This window comes from Diabrotica undecimpunctata, chromosome 5, assembly GCF_040954645.1.
Source record: "Diabrotica undecimpunctata isolate CICGRU chromosome 5, icDiaUnde3, whole genome shotgun sequence".
In the NCBI taxonomy this organism is placed as follows: domain Eukaryota; kingdom Metazoa; phylum Arthropoda; class Insecta; order Coleoptera; family Chrysomelidae; genus Diabrotica; species Diabrotica undecimpunctata.
Genome location: NC_092807.1, coordinates 32818281 through 32844201, shown reverse-complemented (window position 1 = coordinate 32844201; position 25921 = coordinate 32818281). Strand labels below are relative to the sequence as shown.

The 25921-nt window shown below is 32.9% G+C and overlaps 1 protein-coding gene across 1 annotated transcript in view; it reads left to right on the top strand.

Moving 5' to 3' along the window:
• LOC140441260 (ATP-binding cassette sub-family C member 4-like) overlaps positions 1–25921 on the top strand; it is a 78379-nt gene that overhangs the window by 41042 nt on the left and 11416 nt on the right. Inside the window, exons 8-11 of the mRNA XM_072531870.1 lie at positions 3867–4312; positions 13179–13328; positions 13390–14103; positions 20065–20215. Of these exons, the coding sequence (XP_072387971.1) occupies positions 3867–4312; positions 13179–13328; positions 13390–14103; positions 20065–20215 (1461 nt within the window). The remainder of the gene's footprint in view (positions 1–3866; positions 4313–13178; positions 13329–13389; positions 14104–20064; positions 20216–25921) is intronic.

Genomic DNA, 25921 nt, shown 5'->3' with positions numbered 1-25921 from the left:
TGTTATAATTCCAACTGTGGATACTTAAAACTCTTTTAAAATTATTTCGTCCTCCAAAGTTATCATCTTATTTGTAGTAGTACCTAATTTATCTTTAAACGGACATTCTAGATATGTCGTTTTGGTTATACTTAATTTAAACCTTTCTTTTCTAAGAGTTTGTCTCCACTGTGCTAGTCTTTGTGATGACCTTCCAATATTTCCGGATAATACCAGATTTTCCGCATATATAAAGTAGCAAGGAATATCGTCTTAAAATCTTCCTGTCATCTGATTAAACAGTTTTTCTTCTTGTGATTTATGCTTAGTTGCATTGACAGTTTTTTGTACTTTTCAAAAAATTTGTAGAGTGAAGTAAATATTTCACTATTTTCTAATCTCTTCCATCTCGTAGCCAGGAATATTGCCTTTCTTCCTGTTTTTTGGCACTTTGTGCGTCTTCTTGCAAAATTACTTTGGAAGTGTAATATTTACTGGCCAAGAAATCCTAATATTAATAGTAAGATACTGGACAGATCCAGCTAAATACAAAATGGCAACCAATCTGGATAACATTTCTGTTAAACTACATGATCCATGAGTTTTATGAACCAAACTCTTGAAGTCTTTCTTCGTATTTTATAAGGGCGAATTAAAAAGAAATACGAAGAAGGCCCAAACGATATACAATTTGGTTTACGTAATTCTTTAAGACTCGAGAAGTATCGTGTACTCAACAACATACTCATGAAGAACTACACAAATCAAAAAAGAGGCGGCTATGCGTGTTTCATAAAGTTTTCATAATTTATTAAAAAAATTTCGATAGGAAACAACACACTAAGCTAATTAAACTATTACGGCAAATCGTAGTTGGTAATTGGTACATGTAGAGAAGGCAAATGTAAATATACAAGTACAGAATGCCAAATAAAACGCGGAGTGCGGCAGGAATGCGCACTGCTATAAACTAGGAACTAATTAATATTGCATGTTTTATTGATTCTCGAAAAGTATTTGATTGCGTTAACCATCAAAAGATGATTGAAATTCTGAGAAGAACTGGAATTGTCGAACAAGACTTGCGAATTATCTCAGAACTATATTTTGACAAAATGGCAACAATTGAAATAGAGCACATAACATCCGAAGATATACGAATCCGACGAGGACTGCGACAAGGTTGCGTTTTATTACCGCTATTATTTAATCTGTATTTGGAATCTATATTCAGAAAATCATTAGACTAGGTTCAAGGTGGAATCAAGATTAACGAAACCAGCATAGACCTCATCAGGTACGCTGATGATACCATCCTAATAGCAAGCAACGCACAAAAATTGCAAAATATAATAAAAGCGGTAGTTCGTTATACCGAAATGTTTTTTTTACATCTAAATGTTTCCAAAACTAAAATTCTAGTATTTTCAAAGATACCAACAAACCTGCATTTGTATGCAAAAAAGAAATAATGGAACAGGTAACTTTCATTAACAATTTGGGAGCAAATATCAACAGCCAGTGTAACCCAAAAAAACCCTATCAAGAATAGAATAACCGAGGAAAACATTCATGAACATAAAAACATTTTACAAGATCAGACCTTAGTCTAGAGCTCAAAATTCGAATAACCAGATGTTACGTTTTTTTTGTTTTGCTGTATGACTGTGAAAGTTGGACAATGGACTCTGAAACAGAAAAAAGAATAGATGCCTTTGAAATGTATATATACAGACGAATGCTTAGAATTCCATAGATACAAAAATTTACCAATGGTGAGATACATTGGCGCATGAGTAAACAAAAAGAATTACTCAGCATAATTAAAAAAAGAAAAATAAAATACTTATGTCATGTGTTGAGAGGTGAAAGATATGAATTACTCCAAATCATATTGGAAGGTAAAGTGCAGGGCCAAAGATCAGTTGAAGACGCCAGAACTCGTGGCTTTAAGACCTGAGGATATGGTTTGACCCCTCATCCACAGAAATCTTTCGTGCACAGTTTCCAAAACTACAATTATTATTTGGATCGCCAACCTTCGAAAGAAGAGGGCGCAATAAGAAGAGGAAGATCAATATTATCAGGTATTCAGGACAAGACTGCAATTTGTAAAATCTCGTGCATCTTCCGGACTGTGTTAGCGAAGTAGACAGGAAAATGGGCTTAATATAAATGTGAAGAAGACCGAATTTATGATATTTATCTTTATGCTAACTTATACTTTTATGAACAACCAACTGAAAGAGTAATTGTTTTAAATTGTTTGGGAAGTTATGTCACGGAACAAATGAAAACATAGAATTGAGTTGGTCCCTTTAACCTTCATTAAAATAAAATTATTATTCTGCAGTAATAACATAAATTTGAAACTACACAGAGAGTGGTATAATATTACATACGGGCAACGCTCTTATAAGACATTGAAATCTGGATTCTGAAAGTAACCACTATAATTTTGCTAGAGGTCCTAGAGTTGTGGATTCATAGAAGAATGCTACGGATACCATCGATGGACAAAAGATTAAATAATAAAATCCTACAAAGGACTAATAATCTTCGGAAACTTAACAATCAGGTAACCAATATTGTATCTTTCAACTAATAATAAACGGACAGATAAAAGGACGAAGAAGAGTTAGTAGAAACCAAACTAATGAACAGTCGTGACTGGAAAGCTATTGGTAGTGTCAATTAAGTCCTTAAACTTGGGTATAGCCGAGAAAAATTTGACAAAATGACTGCCAACGTCAGGAAAACCAGACTAGATATACGAATACCGTAGTATCTGCTTGCCCTAACGCTATAGCGAAGGTAGCAAATTTTTCTTTCCTGAACGATGTTTAGTAGTTCTCGTTCGACGCCTGCAGTTTTTAAAATCTCTTCATTAATGGCATATGCGATCCATAGCATTCATAAGAGTTTTCAAATACTTTAGTGTTTTTATCTAGTAAAAGACCACGTCTCTGTGTTATAAAGTAAAATGGGCCATATACCTATAAAATTTCACCAACTAGTAGTGTAAGTAGGTTTGTATCCAGATTTCTTCTTACCATTGTTGTATCATCGCCACATAGTATGGTATATATGGTATACAAAAAAGATGACAGTATGTCTCCCTAAGACTTTTCAGCCTCAACCATTTCGACTTTAGACAGAACATTTCCTACATGAACCGTGAAGTAGGCATGGCATTGCCTTGCTATATTGAAGCCATATTTGAGCCATTTTGTGAATAAGCCCTTCATGCCACACTTTGTCGAATGTCTTACTGACGTCTCATTGTCTTATCTTCTATATCGTATATCGACGCGTCTGGTATGTTTGTTTCCTGAAGGGAAACTAAATTCTGAGCTACTGTTTACAGTTATACTTCCTCATATTCTGTTTTAGATGAATTTTCGTCCGCTGCAAAAGAAAATACTATAGACTCTATTCTGCTGTCAAATTCTTATGTGTTCTTTTCAATTTTTATTTTACGTAATTAATACATTTTTCCAATTTTCTGTCGTTACCTCGGATATTGCTTTATGAAAAAGATTAGTCAGATTCGAGAATTTAGAAGTTGTATTATTTTGAGAAACGTTACCTTTGACTTGAGCCCATATCAACTCTATCAGATTAAGCTCACAATAATGGGGTGGTAAGCCAAGTATTTCAATACTTCGTTTTCTGGTTTTCCATTCAGTTACATATTTTTTATAATGTTATTTATGAATGTTGGCAATATTTAATAATTCTGCTTTTGTATGTATCATCAACGTGTAGTTCCTTGATCGTCTCTAGTTATTCTAAGCGATATTCTTTTGTATTTTGAGGCTAATCTTTTGAATAAAAATATAAATGGAATAATATTTTTTTTTTTATTTTTTATTCTTATCTTGCAGGAGAACTGGATATAGTACAAGGTTCTATAGCCGCTAATGGAGATTATTCGTATGCATCTCAGGAGCCTTGGATTTTCTCGGCCACCATTCGACAAAACATTCTATTTGGCGCTGACTTCGACAAAAAAAGATACAAAGAAGTAATTCGAGTATGTGCCTTAGAAAAGGACATGGAACAATTTCCACAAGGAGATTTTACCGTTGTTGGCGACAAAGGTGCTTCATTGAGTGGAGGTCAAAAGGCCCGGATCAACTTAGCTAGAGCTGTTTATAGACAAAAAGATGTGTATTTGCTAGACGATCCATTATCTGCTGTAGATATCCATGTGTCGAAGGTGTTGTATGAAAAATGTATTAACGGATTTTTGAAAAATAAGACAAGGATTTTGGTAACACATCAAGTACATTATTTGAAAAATGCCGATAAGATCGTTATTTTAAATAACGTAAGTATAACTTGTTTTTTTATTATTTATAAACGCATCGGACACGCAGGGTCATGAGCGTATTTAGAATAATGTGACAGTTGATATAAATAATGTATATAGATAAGTGTATAATATGTGTGTTACAATGGGTGTTTTAGATCTTTTGAAGTAATTGACAGTCTTTAAGATTAAGATAAGAAAATATTTTTTTAGTATCCTTATTTTCTTCTAGGGCATCTTTTATATGATGCCCTAGTTATATTTGGGACACTGTATTAAAAAATGTTTTATCGTTAGAACACTGTTGCACACTTCACACACATTTAACATTTTTAACATTTCTAAATAGGTATAATACCCATTTATGATCCATTGAATTAGAAAGTTGAAAATGATACTATATCTTCTATATATATTTTGGCGTAACTTAGCATTTCTTCTACTTTTTTTATTTTGGTATTTTGATCTAATTTGACTTTCCTCTCTTTATTTTTTGATGTCATAAAATTAGGTTCCTGGATTTTTGATGTTATAAAATTAGGTTCCTCTGTAGATGTAGTAGCTGATGGAGAGATTTGAGATATTGTGCGATTGTTTTGTATTTTGCCTGTTTATATGCATTGTCTCATTGTCTAGATCAATTTTTAGGCCGTTTGTTGTTTGTGAATTTTCTTTGATTTGGTGTATGTATGGACTTTGCTGTTGGGTAGTTGGTGGTTGACTTTTTTGTTGTAAACTTTCTTCTATTGTTGGTTCTTGATGAGTTCTTGGTTTTCTGGGGTTTTTGAATTGGTAGATTAGTTGTGTTTTTAATTTGGTCTATGTTTGGAAATGCATTATTTGATGTTGAAATATTTATTATAATCGCAGTGGACATTGTAGCATTTTAAAATTCCTTGGTGTATATTGAAATTCCCTCGTATGTGTTAAAATACCAAAAAGTATTTTCAATCCTCTTTGCGTCGCCGAGTTGATATAAAAACATTTTAAGTTTGTTTATATCACGGACGCATATTCTTTGGTAATTTTCTTTGATCGAAAGCGGCTCGATATTGCGTTTCAAATAAACATCCATTTAGATCGCTGAGAAGGTTTTGCCGGAAAGATAATTGCGACTCTCGCTAAAGAAATTGTCAGGGGCAGTTGCTTACTGTGTTAGTCCAAGTTTTACGTCGAATTTGTAATGTTTTCTCGTTCTTCGTCCCTTTTCATGGAAATGTAGTGTGTAGTGGCAGTTAATTGTGCAGTATGTGTAGTTACAGAGGAGGCTTGAAAAGATGTGCGATTGAAGCAGTCATGTTTAGTTGAGTCGGAAAAAAAAACCGGCAAATTTGTTAGAAAAGTGATTTTTAGTCAAAGTAATGTGTCTGCTTAAATAAGAGTAATCACTGGCTTTTGTTGTATGCCGACTCTCATATGAGATATTTGTAGCACGGCGATTACAACAAATTTGAAAAATACCCACATTGTTCCAGTTTCTTTTTAAGAAGTCCAGTTTAAAGTTTGTATCTAGTGGCCCAATTTCAACATCAATGTCCTAAGCTGCCGTTTCAGGATACGTTTTTACAGTTTAGAGATGCATTTTTTTGCGTGGCAGAGAGTATAATATAAGCCCAGTTCCTACCCCCAGGAATTTAGAGTGAATGTGCATTTTAGTGAAATCCAGGTAACTTTTTTTTGTTTTAAACTTTCAAAGTAAAAATAGACATTTTTTATAATAATTTTCTTTCATAACAATTTAAATTGTAATAATTAATATAGTAAATCTCAGGGTGTGGCAATAGCTGTCATATAATTTATTCTCAGTTTTAAAATTCAATATTGACATCTGACAGCTAGTTTTATTTTTTTAACATTAGTTTGTTTTGTTTTTAGAAACAGGTTAACCTCTATGAATAGTTTCATTTAAAAGATAATTTTTTATTTGTAATCATTTATTTCTGCTATAAATTATAGCCCAGTAACAATAGCAAGTTTTGTAGTATCTCCAACTCCTAGAGTTTGTAAACGGATAGGACATATTAAGTGTTTATCTTTGTTATTTTTGTATTTACTGTTGTGACTATTATTTTGTATTATCTATTTTTGTAACTCTTTGTGGTAAGACAACAACAAATATTGATTTTTTTCCTAAACCATTTTGTTTATTTCTCTTAACTAACTTTCTAACCCCTTTTTGAGTTTCATTTAAAAGATATATTTTTCATTTCTAATAATTATTTCAATAGTTACAACTAGTTGTTGTAATCGTTACAATTTGTTCCCTCGAAGCGGCGTCCTTATTTCAAATAGCCAGAAGACCTTCTTGTGTTTTGTTTGTCCATTTGTTCCAGGAGATTCACGTAAGTACCTTTTTGTTTCATTTTTGTAGTTGCCCCAATCAAATCCCCTTGCCATTCACTTATCCACGACCGAGCTACTCCAAATAAACCCTGAGAGCCGTTCGTAAGAGTTTCGTTTATTTTGCTTGCCCTATCTCTACCTCAATAATTTCTGTCCCCAATTTTCAACCCCCCCCCCTCCCTCTATAGTAATACCCTATGTGGTAGGCAAAATATTCGTTACAACATTGGACAGTTTTGTTGGTTGGTTTGCTTACATGTTTGGCAAGCTTGGTTATCTAATGATAGGTAAATCCTGTATGTCGTTTTCTTATGTGTGACAAGGAATAAATTAGGTAGGGTCTGGTTATTTAGTGGAGATATTTAGCGTCTGAAGCTTAAAATGTGATGGAATTGTGAAGATTTATTCGTGCGATTTTAATGCAGATATTACGACTGAGTGTGGGATTGAGGGACAGACATTGGACAATACTAATCACTGACTGGGACTAACTAGTCTAAGAGCCTGTAAGAGTTGTTGCTTTATTTTGATTTTTTAATTTTTGTTTATAAAATCCTCAACTTGTTTTTCGTTTGCGAAATATATACATACTCTATTATTTAATAATCTTGAACATAAAATAATGTGTGTTGGTTGTATGAGAAGACTCATAGCGGACAAATAATCTTCTAGTTTGGTATTTTCAATTGCATCGAATATAATTGTTTGTTTTCTTGATAAAAATATATTGGTGTGTGGTGATTGATTGCTTATGGAAGAATAGGTATGTACGCAATCCATTTAATTGATTCGAAAAGGAGCTATTTGATGTATTATTAGTAGTAGAATTACTAGAAGTAGTAGTAGAGTAGTAGAATTCTATTCAGAATAAATAGAACTATTTATTTTAAGTTATCATTTATTTGATTAATTGGAGTACGATCCTGGCAAACAACCTGATCCGCAATAGAATGAATTTACCTATTCTAGGTTTTGTAGGTTAACTGTCTATATTCCGATATATTCAATAATAATAATAACTGTTATGATTAAAGTAACTTACAGTCTCGGTGGTGTTTAGTGTTTGATATTGCACTACTGGATCACTAATTAATGAAATATTTTTTAGTATTACACTAGTTTTTAGAATTAATTTGATAATAATAGCTCGTTTTTAAGCACGCGTTTGTTGAACTTAACAGTCGGTGACTTCCCTGAATATAACTTTTCTAGAAATTATCAGTAGTAATATCCCTAGGACATTGATAACAGACGAGATAATTTTATGACAATCGAAAGCTCGTTCCTTGGTAACAGCACGAAGCCGAAGGCTGAGTGCTGTTACCAAGCAACGAGCTTGAGAAATTTGTCATGAAATTATGAGGCATTCATCAATGTCCGAGGGATATTCGGCGGATAATTTTTTGAAAAAAAAAATCATAACTCAACATAACGAAACATTTATTTATTAAAAGTACAGTTAGTGATAGTACAATTATTAAAATTTAAGTTAACATTAGATTCGTTGCTGTTCTCTACTATAGAAGATCTATTAACATTCTCATTGCCGAAACGTGACATTTTGAAATTTATTTGGATGAAGTTGTCAAACTCGATCGTGTTGTCATAGGGATTGAAAATTGCACTGAATGCAATTATCAGTATAATGTTGACATGATTGGGTGAAATTGTTCCACATGACACAAAATGACGAAATTTGAATGGTTGTTAGAACAGTCGAAAAATTATCTTAGTAATTAACAAATTAAGCAAACATTCGGAATATCCGTATAATATATGGCTATATATGTTTGTTTTCACAGAAAAACGTTTATTTATGTTTCTGAATTAATATATGCTTCGTATTCTATTTACTATGATCTGTTACGTTATTCGATTTTCGTTTATTTAGTGTAAAAGCCAGTATTACTACATACATATGTACACCGGCGCCGGTAGGTATATAATTCAATTATGCAAGATTTTAAGATTTAAAAATATTTGACTAATTTAATTATTTATGTATCAGTGTTTCTCAGTGGAATCAACACAAAATTAATCGAAACACAATAATTTTGAATTAACAGGCTCTGCTATTTCCAATTGTAAAAGCCGTATTTGTTTTTATTTGGCCGAAACGGATTATACAGTGAACGGCTAAATTATGGAATATTATCATTATTTCGAGAACCGTCGAGTTTTGAGGAAAATCCCGAAACAGATCGATTTTTGTTATAAAATACCCATCTTATAACGTACATGGAGTAGGGATGATGTCACCGGTGTGGGTGTAGTGACATAACCGTTAATTTTTTTAAATAAAAATTGGTATAACGCGACACCTCATTTGAAGGAGAATTTAATTCTCTATTTAACGACATTACATTTTAAACTAAAATATTTTTTTAATGGTACAAAAACAATTTTTTTTAATTTAAATTCAACTAAATTACAACTAATGATTTAATTCATAATGTACTTTAAAGTAACCAAATTATGCATAACAATTATTTTAAATTAAATGTTCGAAATGCCATCCATCGGTTCCTGCCATGACTTTCTGAAGTAAATACTTAAAAAGAAAAAATAAGTAAAAATAATAATAGACACAAAAAGTTATCTCATAAACACTGAAACTTTTTGTCAAATGTTAATTCAAGCAAGTGATAGTGGCATAGTTACTGTAATATTTATTGACGTAAATGTTTTGATTTTGTGAATTGTCATCAGTTGTCAATTGTAATTTTTACCTTGGAATACTAAATTATGGCTCATCTAAATGAAACACAACGCATAGAAATATTAATTCTTAGCGGATGCAGGGATAAAAAAGAACACAGAACGAGGTATGCAATTTATTCAACGCAAAATATCCAGACAGATCCATCAGCCAATCAACAGTAAGTAAAAGAGCCCGAAAATTTTTAGAAACTGGGCACGTTAAACATATTCCAAAGGCTGGGCGTCCTAAAATTGAAGACAATGTGGAACTTGATATTTTATTACATGTACATGACAATCCTCACAGTAGTTCAACACAAATGGGTGAATATGCTATCTTGTTATGGATGTACTGATAGAGAAAGTAAGGAAGAGGGCTCCTGGGTTAATGCTCTTTGCTAATGGTATCGTGTTAGTAGAGGAGAGCAAAAAATGTTGAGGGAAAAGTTGGAGTGTTGAAGAAGGGCTATTGAAGCGGGTGTACTTAAGATTAGCAGGTCGAAAACGAAGTAAATGTGGTCAGGAGGTAGAGGAATTGTTGGAGACATAATTTCTTAAAGAAAACTAGAACGAGTAGGAGAATTTAAATACCTTGGCTCCTTCATAATGGAAAAAAAAACTAGCTCGAGAAATTGTTCACAGGATATAGACTGGTTTAACTGAAAGCGAATGAGCAGGGTACTTTGTGATCGAAAATAGGGAAAGGGCTAAAAGAAAAGATAAACAAGAGTGTGGTAATACCCCCTAAAAAGGGAAAATCTGAGGAAGAAGAAGACTTGTATCACACACTAATTAACTCACACGATTGTTGTGTATAGAGCTCAAGTCTAAACTAACTTCTGTATAAACAATAAATCCAAATACACTTAATTACTACCTTTATATTTGCTTTCCTGTCTTCTTTGATGAACATGCAGAAATATTAAAATTAAGTAGCATCTCAAAGATCAGATCATCTCAAATAAACAAATATTTGTTACTTACAGAATAAGAATTGAGTGCTTTGAGATTAATTGCTGGAAAATATTAAGAAAACAAACACCAAATAATCAAATAAGAGATCTCTGTAAAATAGAGGATATTGTAAGAATAAGATTAGGAAGACAGAGAAGATGGACATGAAACCAGCATATCACACGAATGAATAGTGAGAGACTAGAATAAATAGCAAGATATTTTAGACCAATAGACATGAGAAGGTTTTTACTTAAAAATTAAACAAACGACTCCAACAACTAAATGAAAATATTGTCGGTGAATCAGACCTGTTTCTGACAAGAAAGATCTACAACTGATTAGCTATTCACGGTGAAAAAACCTGTAAACAAGTTGTGGAAATCCTACATTAAAGTCAACAATATATTCATAGATTTGAAACAAGGCTACGACTCAATTAATAGACAAAGTTACATTAAATATTGCATAGCTTCATCATCTCCCAAAACTAAATCCGACTAGTAAAAGCAACAATGGAGTAGTCAACACCGACTATCAGAGTACAAAATGAGCTCACTTTCTTCTTCTTTAGGTGCCGTCTTCTTAGCGAAGGTTGGCGATGACCTCTGTAAAGTCTTCCCTATTTTGGGCTTTCCTTATTAAACTTTGAAAGTCTAATCCTGTCCAATCTTTGATGTTGCGCAGCCAGGGCATTTGTCGTCTACCCGGGCCGCGTCTGCCTTCTATTTTCCCTTCTATAATAAGCTGAAGGAAGTTATACCTGTCGTGTCTAAATATGTGTCCAAGATAAGACGTTTTACGCTTCTTGACAATTCCTGTGAGTTCACGTTCTCTATTCATACGCCTTAAAACTTCTTCATTTCTAACGCGGTCGGTCCATGGAATTTTCAGCATACGACGAAATACCCACATCTCAAAGCTCTCTAAACGTCGTAACGAGCTGAGTGTTAACGTCCAAGCTTCCACGCCGTGTAATAGTACACTATATACATAACACTTTATCATACAGTATCGTAGGGATAAATCAAGATTACAGGTAGTGAGTAACTGTCGCATCTTTAAGAAGGTGTTTCTTTCCTATTCTATTCTACATTTAACCTCTTGTTCTTGGTCTAAGGTTTCATGTATCTAACAGCCTAGATACTTAAACTTTTTCACTTGTTTAACTAGATTGTTGTTGACTAGTATGTTTATAACTGGTGTGTGTTTTTTTGAAATTACCATTGTTTTGGTTTTTTTACATTCACCTTAAGCCGTATTGTTCTCCTTCTCACACTACTTTGGTTAACAAAATTTGTAGTTCTTCTTCATTGCGAGCAATCAGTACTGTATCATCGGCATACCTGATATTGTTCACGATTTTTCCTCCATTAACTTTTATTCCTTCTTGTACTTCATCTAGAGCATGTGCAAAGATGTCCTCTGAGTACAAGTTGAATAATAATGGTGATAATATAAAACCTTGTCTAACTCCTCTTTGGATGTTTATGGTTTCAGTATCACCAAATTTAGTTCTGACAGAGGCGTTTTGGTTCCAGTAGAGTTCACGTATTGTATTAATGTCGTTTGGATCCAGATTCTTTTTTTGCAAGCATTACACTTACTTAAAACTTTTTAATAATTAAAGGATTAAAGCAAGCAGACTTCACTCTCGAATATGTGATAAGACAGCTGAATATAAGAAGAGGTAATCTCCTAACAAATAAATCAATATAGATTGCCGCCTATGCCAATGGCATTAGCATTATGTCTTGCAGATTAGAAGAATCTAAATCAGAAATATATTCACAATTAAAAGCAAAGGCAAAAGAGATCGGATTAAAAATAAATATTCAAAAGACAAAAAATCTAACACAGGCAAGAGCTAGGGGAAGCAGACGCACAGTTCAATTAGAGGATGATATTGAAACTGTAGAAAGTTTTACATATCTGGGAGTTGCATTAAACATAAATTGAACAGAAGAAACGAATAAAAAAGAATAGTAAACAAAATTAAAGCTTACTTTTCACTCGCTCATGTGTTCCGCTCCAAAAACACACACTGGAGATCGAAAATCAGGCTCTACAAAACTATTACCAGACCAATAGTATATTATGGATAGAAACATGGGTTTCGCATCGAAAAAAAGTCCTAAGAAAGATATTTGGACCTATTACCGAAACCGAAGTATGGAGATCCAGGTACAATAATGAACTGTACCAACAAAAAGAGCGCTAGATAGTAAAATGCAGGGCGCAAGACCAAAAGGAAGGCCACGGAAAAAGTGGGAGTATGAAGTGGCAGCGGACTCGCAAAATTTGCTAGGTAGTAAAACATAGAGAACAAGGCTCGATTTAAACTGTAGCGCCATTGGAGGGAGAAGGTAGCTGGCAGTATCAATGACACAAGTACGGTTACAGTCTTAAAAGCAAACTTAAAAGCAATATTAAAAGCAAAGAAGAAAAGGAGAAAGAAGAAGGTTTTTAATTAAACTTGGGCTTGCTATTCCTAATTTTGCTACAATGGTTTCAAATCTTACAATATTATTTAAACCCTTAATAGTTTGCCGTCATTTCTCTAATCTTAATATGTATACTACTGAAAATTTATGATGCATTAAAAATCTGCATAAGGACGTTTAATTGGAACCTCTACAGGATTTCAATATTGTATTAGCTTGCATTACCTGCAGCTATCTTTACTGTTTAATCTTTTGCATATGTTCTTTATTACATATTTTTATCACCAACTTTATCAAAAGCAAATCTGTATCAAACAGTACTACTAAAAAGGCTTTTTATTTGCTTATTTCTCGGTTTTAATAATCTTATATTTAGCTCGTACCCATACTGATACTGGATATATTTACTTTTAAATTTACTTACATAAAAATATATTTTTTAGGGAAAAATTGAAAATGAAGGAACCTTTAACGAACTAGTGAATAGTGATAATGCATATGCGAAACTACTTACAGCTGAACCAGAATTAAATGAGGAAGAGAAAGCCAAAGAAATCGAATTAGTTAGGCAAATTTCAAGGGTATCTAAAAGGGTAGGTTATTATATTATAAAATAAATTCGACAATCATTATCTAATAATTTTTAATTTTCAGAGTCGAAAATCTTCTCTTGCTAGTATACTAAGCTCCAAAAGTTTTGTTGAAAGTATGTTAGACGGAGAAGATGATGACGAAGACAGTGACGACGAAGACGAAAATAGAAAACCAGAAATGAAAGATTTACAGGAGGAATCTTCCAAAGGAAAGGTTTTAGGTTCTCTTTTGATTCAATACTTCAGAACAGGAGCAAATTTCTGCAATGTTGTGATGATGTTAAGTCTCTTTCTTTTCGTCCAAGCTAGTGGAAGTCTAGTCGATTATTTTATTAGCTTTTGGACCAGTATAGAAGATGCACGCAATGCTAAAGTTCTGGAGGCTACTACACTCGCTAACCTTAATTTTACTGGGGTTACAGATATCCCAAGTACTGTTTCCGATTACGTTACTGAAGTTACCAGCATAATTACACCAAAATCCGTTTGGGAATCAATTTTAGACTATTCAAATTGGAGTAGTGAAACGTGCATTTATATCTACGGATCTCTTATTGTAGTGGTAGTACTGCTAACACTTGCAAGATCATTTTCGTTTTATTCTACGGTGATGTCATGTTCCAGAAACCTTCATAAATTCCTATTTCAAGGAATCATTTATGCTAAAATGCGATTCTTTGATACAAATCCAAGTGGAAGAATTCTTAACAGGTTTGCTAAAGATGTTGGTCTTGTTGACGAAGCTATACCAAGAGTTCTGTTGGATGGTGGATCGGTAAGTGTTTATTTTAATACATTAAATATTATGACCATCATTAAATCATAAAAATAAAAGTGGCATAAGTTAATTTAAGATATGTCTGAGGAATAAAGTGGTTGGTTTAAATCGTTTGAAAAAAATCAAATAAAATGGTCAATTTTCTTTTTCTTCTTGTAGTGCCTATTCGTTTCGGATGATGAAGACCATCATGGCAATCTGTATTTTGTGCACTACTGCTCTGAAAAAAGATTTGTGATTATTGTGCTAAACCACGTACGTAAAGTTTTCAGCCAGAAAATCCTACACTTTCCTGGCGCTCGTTTTCCTTCTGTTTTTTCCTGTAGAATTGATTGCAGCAACTAATATATTTCGCTGTTCCTCATGATGTGACCGAGGTATTCGATTTTGGCTGTTTTTATTGCGGCTAACAACAACTATTTTTAAGCTAATCTTGTTTCCGACCCATATGTCAATACTGGTTGTATAAGGGTTTTGTATACGGTTATTTTTGTTTTTTGGCTTAAGTTTCTGCTTCTCATATGTCTACTCAGTACAAAATAGCATTTGTTTGCTAGGATTATTCTTCGCTTGATTTTTTCCGTCATGACGTTCTCCTTGGTGATCAGGGAGCCTAAGTATGTAAATTTGTCCACCACTTCAAAGGTAGAGTTATCAACCGTGAATTGGTGGCCGATGTTTCTGACTCTATTGTTGGGTGTTGATGCCATTATCTTAGTTTTCTTCATATTTACTTGCAGGCTGGCAAAATTTGGGATGATTTATTAAAAATGTTTCCTCTGTTAGGTTATATCCTAATGTCCAGAAATAAAAATAATCAATGCAGAATTTCGAGGAGTGCAGTATATGCAACTGTTGGAAATTTTTATGAAATTATAAATGAATAGGTTTTTATAGCGCTGTATAATAAATATTATATATGGTAATAATTCCTTAGGCCATATATTGAATTTGTATCATCGGCGGTCTGGAAAAGGCGCTATGTTGAAAAGGAGACACGCCAGCGCATCTCCCTGTCGCAGCCCAACATGCGTTTCAAATGCCTGTGATTGTTCGCCCTGTATTTCGACTTTGCAAACCAAGAAGTTCCCCTGAATATGCACTCAGGTGACCATATAAAATACTCAAAAATATTTTGTATGCTGTATTAAGGAGGGTTATTCCCCTATAGTTTCTACATCCCAATTGATCAGCCTTTTTGTGTAGCGGGCAAACGATCGCAATACACCACTCTTCTGGGATTTGTTCCTCATTCCAGGCTCTCAGTATGATTTTATATATATGATTAGTCAGAGTAGCACCTCCACATTTAAGAAGTTCCGCGGGTATACCATCACTTCCTGGAGATTTATTATTTTTTAGGTGTTTTGTTGCATTCCGTACTTCCTGAATTGATGGAGGCTCCAATGGTGTATTGTTGTTTGCTCCTGGGGGTGGTTGATTTGGATGTTCTACTTCGATAGTAAGTAGAAGATATAAATTCTATATCTTTCATATAAAATACAAAAAATTGGGCTATGTTGGCTTAAGCCACTTTTACTCTAAATATGACTAAGTTAGCTAGCAAGCTAAACTCAATCATAACGACTTGAATATAGAAAAGCAATGAATGTTATTAAACATTTAACGCCAATAGTGTTACATTATTAGCACGTTAAATAAATTGCATTCATTTTTGGTTTTCCAAAGTTTTCTGTTACTGACTTGCATCATGTAGTTCTTCATTACTTTCCCCTTCCCCATCATTATTAGGTTCATCGATTTCCTCTTCAGTCCAAGAAACACAGTTTATATCGTCTGATAGTGTACGTGTAGGATAACATCGTAATCCTCTTAAGTCATCTTCGGGAGACCTACCGGCTTTTGTTTTTTTTAAGCGCAAGAAACTCTTCCCTCAGATACAATGAACGTATTAAGAAAGTATTTCTTACAAACCATAACGGATAATTTTATGGGTATGTCGAATATAATATCTAAATAAATTAAGTATGACAAACAATTCAAACTGCATTGGAGGTAGCTTAACTAGTTTTTAAGAAAAACAAAATAAAAAAGAACAAGTCAGTAATAAAACAATAAATAAGGAAACCATCTTCTTCTTCAAGTGCCATCTCCGCGGCGGTGGTCGGCAATGATCATAGCTATTCGGACTTTTTAGACGGCTGCTCTGAAAAGTTCATTTGATGTACACCCGTACCACTCTCTCAGGTTGCGCAGCCATGACATTCTACGCCTCCCTATGCTTCTCCTTCTTTGGATCTTTCCCTGCATAATCAGTTGGAGCAAGGTGTATTTCTCTCCACGTGTAATATGTCCGAGATATTCCAATTTTCTTGTTTTAATTATATTTAGGGATACTTTAAATATTTTATTCCTCCCTAAGGAAACCATAGGGAGGAATAAAAATAAAAACATCTAATGATAAAAGATAAATGACGTATAGAATCATAAATCCAAATAGATTTAAAATAGAAGCAACTGAAGAATCTTATAAAGAAGATTATATCCATTTTACAACATTTTTCACATATTGTATTGAAAATTGTTGTACCCATTAGTACATTGGCACATTCATCTATTTCTCGAACTTGGTAAGTAAACTTCATGAAGAAGATATTAAAGATGTCCTAACTGTCTCTATGCTAGCTCAAATTGGCATTTTCCGAGTCCATGTGTAGCAAGCTCAAATTCTCCATATGTAGTTCCTCTGAAAACGTTCCATTAAAAATTTTAGCGATACAAGACAAAAACAAAAACCTTCATTCTTTTACTCCGTGAACTACAAAAGTGCAATGAATTAAGTTAGGATAAAAAACCTTGAAATTAACTTAAACAGATTTTAACACATGCCGCCGCATCTAAAAGCATTCAAATTATTTTATTTGCTGGTAGAGTATGTTTCAACTGTAGTGGCGGAAATTTTTTAGAAACAGTAACGCCTCTCTAACCAAAGCAGTGGCGTTCCAAAAAATACTTTGATTCAAATCAAATTGTTAAAGATAGGTACACACAATTTATTAAACAATGATATTAGATTATATTTTTGGCAGTATTATACTACATTTTAATACATATTATTATATTATATCACATACATATATTGTCTGTATGTGAAACCATAGATACCTATTACAGATTACAGTATTAATAAATATTAATTACAAAGATTGTTTTAACTTTAAAACCTCTATTATTTATATTATTACTCACTTAAACGTCACAAAGTTAAATAGAAGAATATACGAATTGATTGTAATAAAGTAAAAAAATAATACATACATACAGGACAGTTTGGAAAACTTCTATTCACATAGGTTACATAGGTACATCGTAATGTTACATTATATTACTTTCGTAATCAGATGCACTGTCGTCGTGACTAGTATCATTTAAATCAATCCTTAATTCTTCAGTAATTACATCGATGCGACGTTCATTTTCCAAATACTTATCTTTAACCTTGACAACATGTTCACACACTTTCTTCCAGTTATCTACAGTTACTCTAGCAAATTCCTGTTCCACTAACACTTTTACGTCTTCTAACTTAAAATAAACGTTTTGTTTTGCAACTTCATTTTTTATTTGCGCCCAAACCATTTCTATAGCGTTCAAGTCTAGATGATAAGGCGGAAGTTTTAAAGAAACATGTCCACATTCTTGCAGGACTTTGTCAAATTTATATTGAATATGATCTTGTTTGTGTAGTTTGATGATTTCATACAATTTCGGTTTTAACATTGACGTTACAAATGGTAAAATTTTTTCTGTCAACCGAGATATCATATCCATTGTTTTTTAAATTACTGGTGGTTGCTTTAGTAATTTGTACATTATGATATGACTCATTATCAGTAACAACAACAGATCCAACAGGCAAATTGGGGATTAACTGTTATTTCATCCATTTTTCATAATTTTCTGAATTTATATCATCATGGTAATCTCCTGTCTTAGCTCCTGACTTAAAAATCAAAAGGGCATTCTGTATGAAACCCATCTCCCCACTACCATGTACGATAAATAAACTTGTTTCCTTTTGAAATGTTTTTAAACAATCCTTTGTCACTGTCATCTATCCAGCTATTTGGCGTAGTGTGTCTTGCATGTACATAGGTTTCAACAACATATACAATTGACTTACCTTCGCTTCTGTAATATTTAATTTTGTCCACATATTTAATGCGTAGAGCACGAATATCATTTCGTTTAATTAATAAACGTCGATTATCTTTCGTTTTCTTTCATTTAAATCCCAAATATTTCACAATTCTGTAGAGGGAACTCACACTTCCAGTCCACTCGTACACCTCTTCAAGCCTTTTCTGCAAAAGCTTCAATGACACACGACAACGTTCAGTCTCATGAAAACGATGAATGGTATTGTAATGAACTGTTTATCATACTCCCTCAAGTCTGTCACGGTCGCTTTCATTTTAGCAAGTCGTAGCTAGAAATTTTAGTGTATTATTTGACTCTGCGTTTGTTAACATACTCGCTTGTTAAATGATCCTTTCTACTGTACGTAAAGATACTCCAGTGGCTTCACTTACACGTTTTTTAATACTGGTTCGATTATATTCAGGAAATACTATTTGCATATATTTAAATACATTGTAAACTATTCCTTTGGATTCTAGTGTCAATCTGATCTGTTTACTCGTACTACACTTAACCATATCCATTCTACAAAATAGTTCTAATACGCCTCGACAACATAATGAGACTAAATTACGAACTCGTTTGAAATCCAGTGACTAGAAATTCTCGTAAATATTTTTTATCAGTTCTTTGTTATGTCCTTAACGAGTCGTTAAGAAGTCATTAATAATGACTTTATAATTACGGTTTTAAGGTAACTGATACTAAATTAGAAATTAACTTTTACCAAACTTTATAGAGTATCAATTATTAAAGATGGTATTATAACAAACAAAAAGTTTGGTATCTATAAAACAATCTGTGTACAATCAGACTCCATTTATTATTTAAGTGAGTAATACTTTTGTAATTAGTGCGATTTCAAATAATTTAATTTGTTTAATATTGCAACGCCACTGCATGGGCCTGATCATAGATATTCTATTGTCTGCGCGATTAACTATTTCGTGGAAGGGCTCGCCATTCGATTTGAAATAAGCTGTATAGTGTTGGGTAAAAAGAGGTTTGTTAAATTATCCTGTATAAATATACTTATAGTAAATTGTTTGTTTTTTTCTTTAACTGCAACTTAATATGGGTTTCCCACAAAGTTTTTTTTCAAAATTTTAAATATTAATTTAGTTATATACCTGCCGCAATGTTTCATCCATGATAATGTACAAGAAATTGCCCTCAAACTCCCGCTTAGTTTTTGAAATACATTTCACATATCATTCTTTCATAGTTTGTTTTCTCAATGTACTCTCCCATGTAAGGATGTACTAAAATGTTTTTTTTTAAAAAGGGCTTAACAGTGGGGTAATTAACTTTATACAGAGGACTGTTGAATGCAATTATCATCTGGTATAAATCAAATTTAAATTTGTCTTCTAAAACACCTAACATCGGCAAAATAGACAAAAAAGTCTTTTTGTCCATAATCCGAGCTTTAGTTATAAAACTATTATTTGTTCTCTGATTATCATATTTCGTTTTTCAACAGGAGATTTTGTAACAAGCAATGTTCTGTTCTATTCTCTCATTGCTTTCTTCCATCTGGCATGTATGTTGATTAAATTCTTACTGGTCTTTTAACTCGAATCTTCTATATATTTTATGCAGTTTATTTTTCCCAACATTTGGATTTAAATCAAATAAGCGACCTCAATGTTTTGATATGTTATTCTGCCGTCTGTTTTGTTTATGTGATCTCTTTTTATTACTTAACATACTTATACCATGAATCTCTAGCAAAAAGGACAAGAAAAGTCTAAAATAGTTACCTTGCGGCTTAAATAAATTATTTCTTTATTTCAGATGTTGCTTCAAATGGTTGGTTCATTGATACTTGTAGCTGTCGCTAATCCATACGCTATAATTATGGGGGCTATTCTTGCAGTTTTAACGGGGTTAATAAGAAAAATGTATTTATCCACATCCAAAAATATCAGAAGACTTGAAGGAATGCGTAAGTTATCGTCTATTGTTATGTAGATACTTAGATAAAAATCCAGAAGTATTTTAAATACGCAATGTTAAGTAAAACGAAATTTTTTAACAAACCTTTGATGAAAATATCAATATAATTTAATAGCAATTTTATTTTATTTAACAATAAAACACTGAAAACTTTTGTTTTCACTACTTCCACAAAATGTATTATAATTTATTATTACTACGGTTTTGGCAGAGTGCCTTTCTCAAATAAGCCATTTGTGTAATGAGTCTACACTGTGTAGACTTTAACTAAATAAGGTAAGAAGGAGAGAGCTTTTTGTCTTAAGTTGGTCATTAAGAATCATATCTGTATTTTTTAATTTGTTAAGTTTCAAGGATACTAGTAAAGATAAAAGTTAACGGATCTACTCATTTGACCGATGTAAGTTTTTGGGTAGTCGCCATATGTAAGTTTGTATACACCACTATGTAAGTTCTTTTTTTAAGAACAGCAAGATACTGCAAATAAGTCTTCTGCTTCTCCTCTAACTTTTATTGTACCGTTTTCTTCTTTTTTTCACGATCTTCTTAGTATACTTATTTTCTTGTATCCACTGTATATTGATATTGATCCACTGTAATATTTGCTTTGGACATAGTTGATTGTATGCGTTTTTTTATTTATTATCCATAACTCTAAATTGTATAAACCGATACTTTTCATAATACTTTTGTGCAGTGTTCCAATGATTTGATTATTCCAGAGTATAACTATTCCGAAGACGTATTACTGAATTACCTTGACCAATTCTAGTTACACCGAGATATTTATCATCGTCATCATTAATCAGCCAATCACGTCAACTGCTGGACGCTGGAAATAGAGTTTCCTCAGTTCTTTTCAATGTTCTCTACACTGAGCCGCTCGTAGATTATTTTCCCTTTTTTTTTTCACGTCGTCGGTCTATCCAGTCAGTGGTAGTCCTCGGCCTCTTATAGTTTCTGGCTATCTTCTTCTTATAGTGCCGTGCACCTATAGTGCGTTGGCGAATTATCTTAAGGCCAGACGTCTGTCTTTTGCGGATGCAAAAGATCGCCAGTGCTATTTATGCCTGTCCAGTTCTTTATGTTTCGTAGAAACGACATTTGTTTGTAACCTACTCCACTCTTGCCTTCAATCTTTCCCCGGATGATTAGTTGACGGATTGCGTATTTTTCTCCTCTTAGAATATGGCCGAGGTATCCAATTTTTCGTACCTTGATCAAATTGAGTACTTCTCTCTCAGTATTTGCCTTTCTTAAGACTTCCTTGTTTCTCACCCTATCTGTCCATGGTATGCGGAACATTCTTCACAACGCCACATTTAAAAGGCCTCCAATTTATTAATGGAAGGTACTTTTAACGTCCATGTTTTCATGCCGTATAACAATATGGACCATACATACCATTTAACCATCCTCTAGCGTAGATTGAAGGAAAGATTGCGGTTACATAGTAGAAGTTTAAATTTGATAAAAGCTTGTCTTGCTTGTTCGGTACGGCATTTTATTTCTTGTTGACGATCCCATTGGTCATTCATCATCATTCCCAAGTATTGTCCAAGTGGCTATCTAGCTTGAAGTATTTCTAGCTATCCGTATTTTTGATTTGAATGCCTCTAAGTTCTTAGTGGCTTCCTTCACCTCCAACGACTACATATACTATTTTTGTTATATTTATTGATAAACACCACTTGTTATATTATCTATTTTTCGTAGCATGTAGTAGATATCATCTTTATCTCCTGCAGATATTACTTGATCACTTGCATCTGATCTTGGTTACTGCTGTTGTTTTGTTTCTTTATCTAGTTGAATTCATTGTTTATAAATACCAATTAGTGAATAGAGCAGACAGAGTCGCAGGTTGCTTGAATGAAACAAAAAAATATCGGGAAAAGAATGGCGGAATTTACAGAACAGGCATCAAATCAATAAAGACATATGCTGTAGAACTACGCCCTGGCACAGAGAGGACAAAAGGAATATTAGAAACAGCAAAGATGAACACTCTTAGAAAAATTGGTGGTAAGACATTATGAGACAGAGCTAAAAGTGCAGATATACGACATAGATGGAAGGTGGAGAACATCAAGAACTATTTAAGAAATAAAAAAGTAAAATGGAACGATCATATAAACCAGATATCAAAAAGCAGAGTAGTAAAGATGGCTAAAGAGTCAGTTCCTCAATGGAAAGACGATCGGTAGGAAAACCACGAAAACACATTAAAAAACATAGAGTTAACATCATCATTCTGGCTTTACAACCCTGCGTATATCTTTTAGCGATGTTGTCAAGGAACCTTGTTCTGGGTCTTCAAGGGTCTATTATGGGCCTATCAAGGAGCGTTTTTCTAGCTGAATCATTTTGTTCCATCCGCATTACATGCCTATTCACCTCAGACGTCATATCTTAACATGTTTTACGATATCTGGTTTCTTGTATATTTTATAAAGTTCGAAGTTGTATCGTCTTCCCCACATTCCATTATCATTCTCTACTTCATAGAATTGCCTTAAAACTTTTCTTTTGAAACATCTTAACATGATTTCATTACTTTTTGTTCCAGGTCTCTGAACCATCTGTTAAGGCTGGGCGTATTATTGTTTTGTGTAGTTTTATTTCTGTATTTTTCAATATAATAGTGGATTTAAGGAGGAGATTGAGCCCAAAATAGTATCTATTGGTCGTACAAATTCTGCAGTTTATCTCTGCGGTAGTATTATTTTCAGTGTTAAGGAGTGCTTCCACGTATAAAACTTCTTTCGCGGCTTCGATGACGTCGTTTTCTATAGCAAGTGGTCGTAGGATTTGTGGTTGCGTGCTTATTTTCATATACTTCCTTTTGTTGGTGTTTATTATTGAACAAATTTTTGTAGCTGATTCTTTTAATGCTACATACGCCTCTCGTAAAGCGTTTTCCGTTCTCCCAACAATGTTGATATCATCAGCATAGAGAAGAATTTGCGCTGGTTTATTAAATATTTGTCGATTTACCACCTCTGAAACCAGCCTGGCATTTTTCCACTGTCCGTTCTGCATATGATACCATACGGTGACATATCACTGTAAAAATATTTTATACGCTGCATTTAGAAACGTAATTTCTCTGTGGTAAGAGTATTCAAAGATATCTTCTTTTTTGTGTATGGTGCAAAGTATTTCAATATTTCAATCATTGGGAAGGGATTTGTGTGTCCATATTTCCATTTATAAGCTGCTGTAATACCATTATGGTATCGTAGCGACCTTCTTTATATAGTTCAGCTGGAAGATTATCTATTCCAGGTGATTTGTTTCTGGCAAATTTTTTAACTGCTTTAATTTCAAGAATCGTTGGTGGTTCCTCTTCCCTTTCGTCTGTTCTCCTTACCTCATCTCTTTATTGTTCCAGGTTTTCTTCTTGTTCCTCTATATTAAGTACCTGGTTAAAGTATTCCACCTATCTATTCAATACATCTTTCAAGTCGTTATTCTGACTTCTGCTCTGCATTGTCTTATTTTGCATTTTTTTCTTTTGTCTTATAATTATTTTCCTCTTTTCTCTTTGTCTGGTAATTCTCTACATTTGTTCTAGTTCGTCGGGTAAGCATCTTTCTGTATGCTTCATTTTTTCTTGTGTTGCATTCATCGTCAAACCAATGATTTTTACGGGCACAGCTTTCTGTTCCTATTTCATCTTTCGCTGTTGCTTCAATATCTTCCTTACATACAGAGTCATGTCTACTTAAAAAGAAGATAAATGAAGGAGAAGGTAAATGACAATAAAAAATAATGTTCTGGCAATATAATCATATAGTGATTTGACTATTTTCTTTTTGAAATACATGTTTTGAAATAATTTAAATACCTGTTAGTATGGTTTCTTTTCAGAAAAGGAGTTATTTTCTTTTTCTTTGACGTATTTGATTGATTGTTCTGTACAGTTAATGTTCATCAAAAATCTATGCAGTGCTTTTGGTCCATAATGGCTAATAAAGAACACATCACCTACATATATCAACCATACTGTCGGTTTTGCTTAAATTCTTTGATGAAAATATCTACTATTATTAGAGATCATAAAGAGCCCATGGCTAATCAAGAATCTTGTTTATAAAAATCGCTGAAAATAGGTGTTATTTGTACATAATGCTAATAGCTTTATTATAGCTAATACATTAAGTTTTGTTTGTATTGTCGATATATCATCCCTCTCTAATTTGGTTCTTTTTTATTTTTTTGTTTGTTTTGTTAAAACGTTGACAGTTTTCTACAAGTAAAACCCATGCTGCTACAAATTGGTCTGATGGTTACGTTTCCTGTGTGCATGTTTTGGACTATAGGTCCTTCTGTAGTATAGTGGAAGGTCCGATATAAATACAATGAATACTAAATATACTACAATAGGCGAGCGGTTTACCCCTCAAAAGACGCTTAGAAACAGAATATACCGACTAAAATTCTTTTTGCATTTCTAATGCACCAAACGTTTTTTATTCGATTCTATATATTTTTCCAAGATGAAATGTTTTTTTTTTAATTTTTACAAGTGGGCCGGCAATTGTTATTAACAAATAACTTATACAAAAAAGCAATTTCACCGAATTGTTTCGGAATTTTTTTAGGTGTATCTCATCAAAATAAACACTTTTTCTTTCTTGATAATTGTTCGAAAAATGCTTCCTTTTCGAGTTATTTGCATTTTTTTGTTGCGTTTTTTACAATGCTATAATAATGTAATTTTTCTTTTAATATACGTGGTGACTATATTATTGAATGTTTTATTACAGTGAAAGCATTAGCCTTAATTAACAGACATTAAGCAATACTTATATAATTAATTTTCATTGAAAAATATAATAAAATTAAAATTTAATATTAATTATACATCGTTTTCATTGTCAATAATTTGAAAATTTTCGTCAACAGCAACAGGATTTCCATCTAATAAGCTGATTTCATTGTCTTCAATAAAGTCGTCTTTAACATTTTTACAATTCTCTAGTGTACATGCACATACTGCGCAGCATTCTAAATTATAGGAAATACAATTACAATTTTTCGTAGAACATTTTCCTGTACATGAGCAGAAATACTTTTGTAACATATCTAAACTAGTTTCGCCTTCAAAAGAATTAAAATCGAAACAATTATTTTCCATTGTCCAACCATGGGTTAATGGATCAAGAGATGAAATAATATTGTTTTTTGCTTGAATCCATTCATTTATTTGCCACTTTGCTCTTAAGTAATGTTGTAATAATGCTGGTTTCGAAGGTGGTAATTTTTCATTGGATGCATTTTTTTTAGCGCCTACAGCACCTCAACCGCTGTACACGCTTAGCGGGATACTCTCGAAAGGCATATTCGAAATATTTGGGTCCACGTTTTTAGCAAGATAGAAACCATTTATCCTTGTCAAAATATTCTAACTTGTACTCGACGGATTAGAGATTATAAAGCTATCTGAAAAATTGCAATTCATTTAGTAGTTTTTTAGAAAAAAAATCCCAACACTCACTAATTACGGCATTTTTTCAACAAAAAAATGCAAATTAACTCGAAAAGGAAGCATTTTTCGAACAATTATCAAGAAAGAAAAAGTGTTTATTTTGATGAGATACACCTAAAAAAATTGATTCCGAAACAATTCGGTGAAATTGCTTTTTTGTATAAGTTATTTGTTAATAACAATTGCCGGCCCACTTGTAAA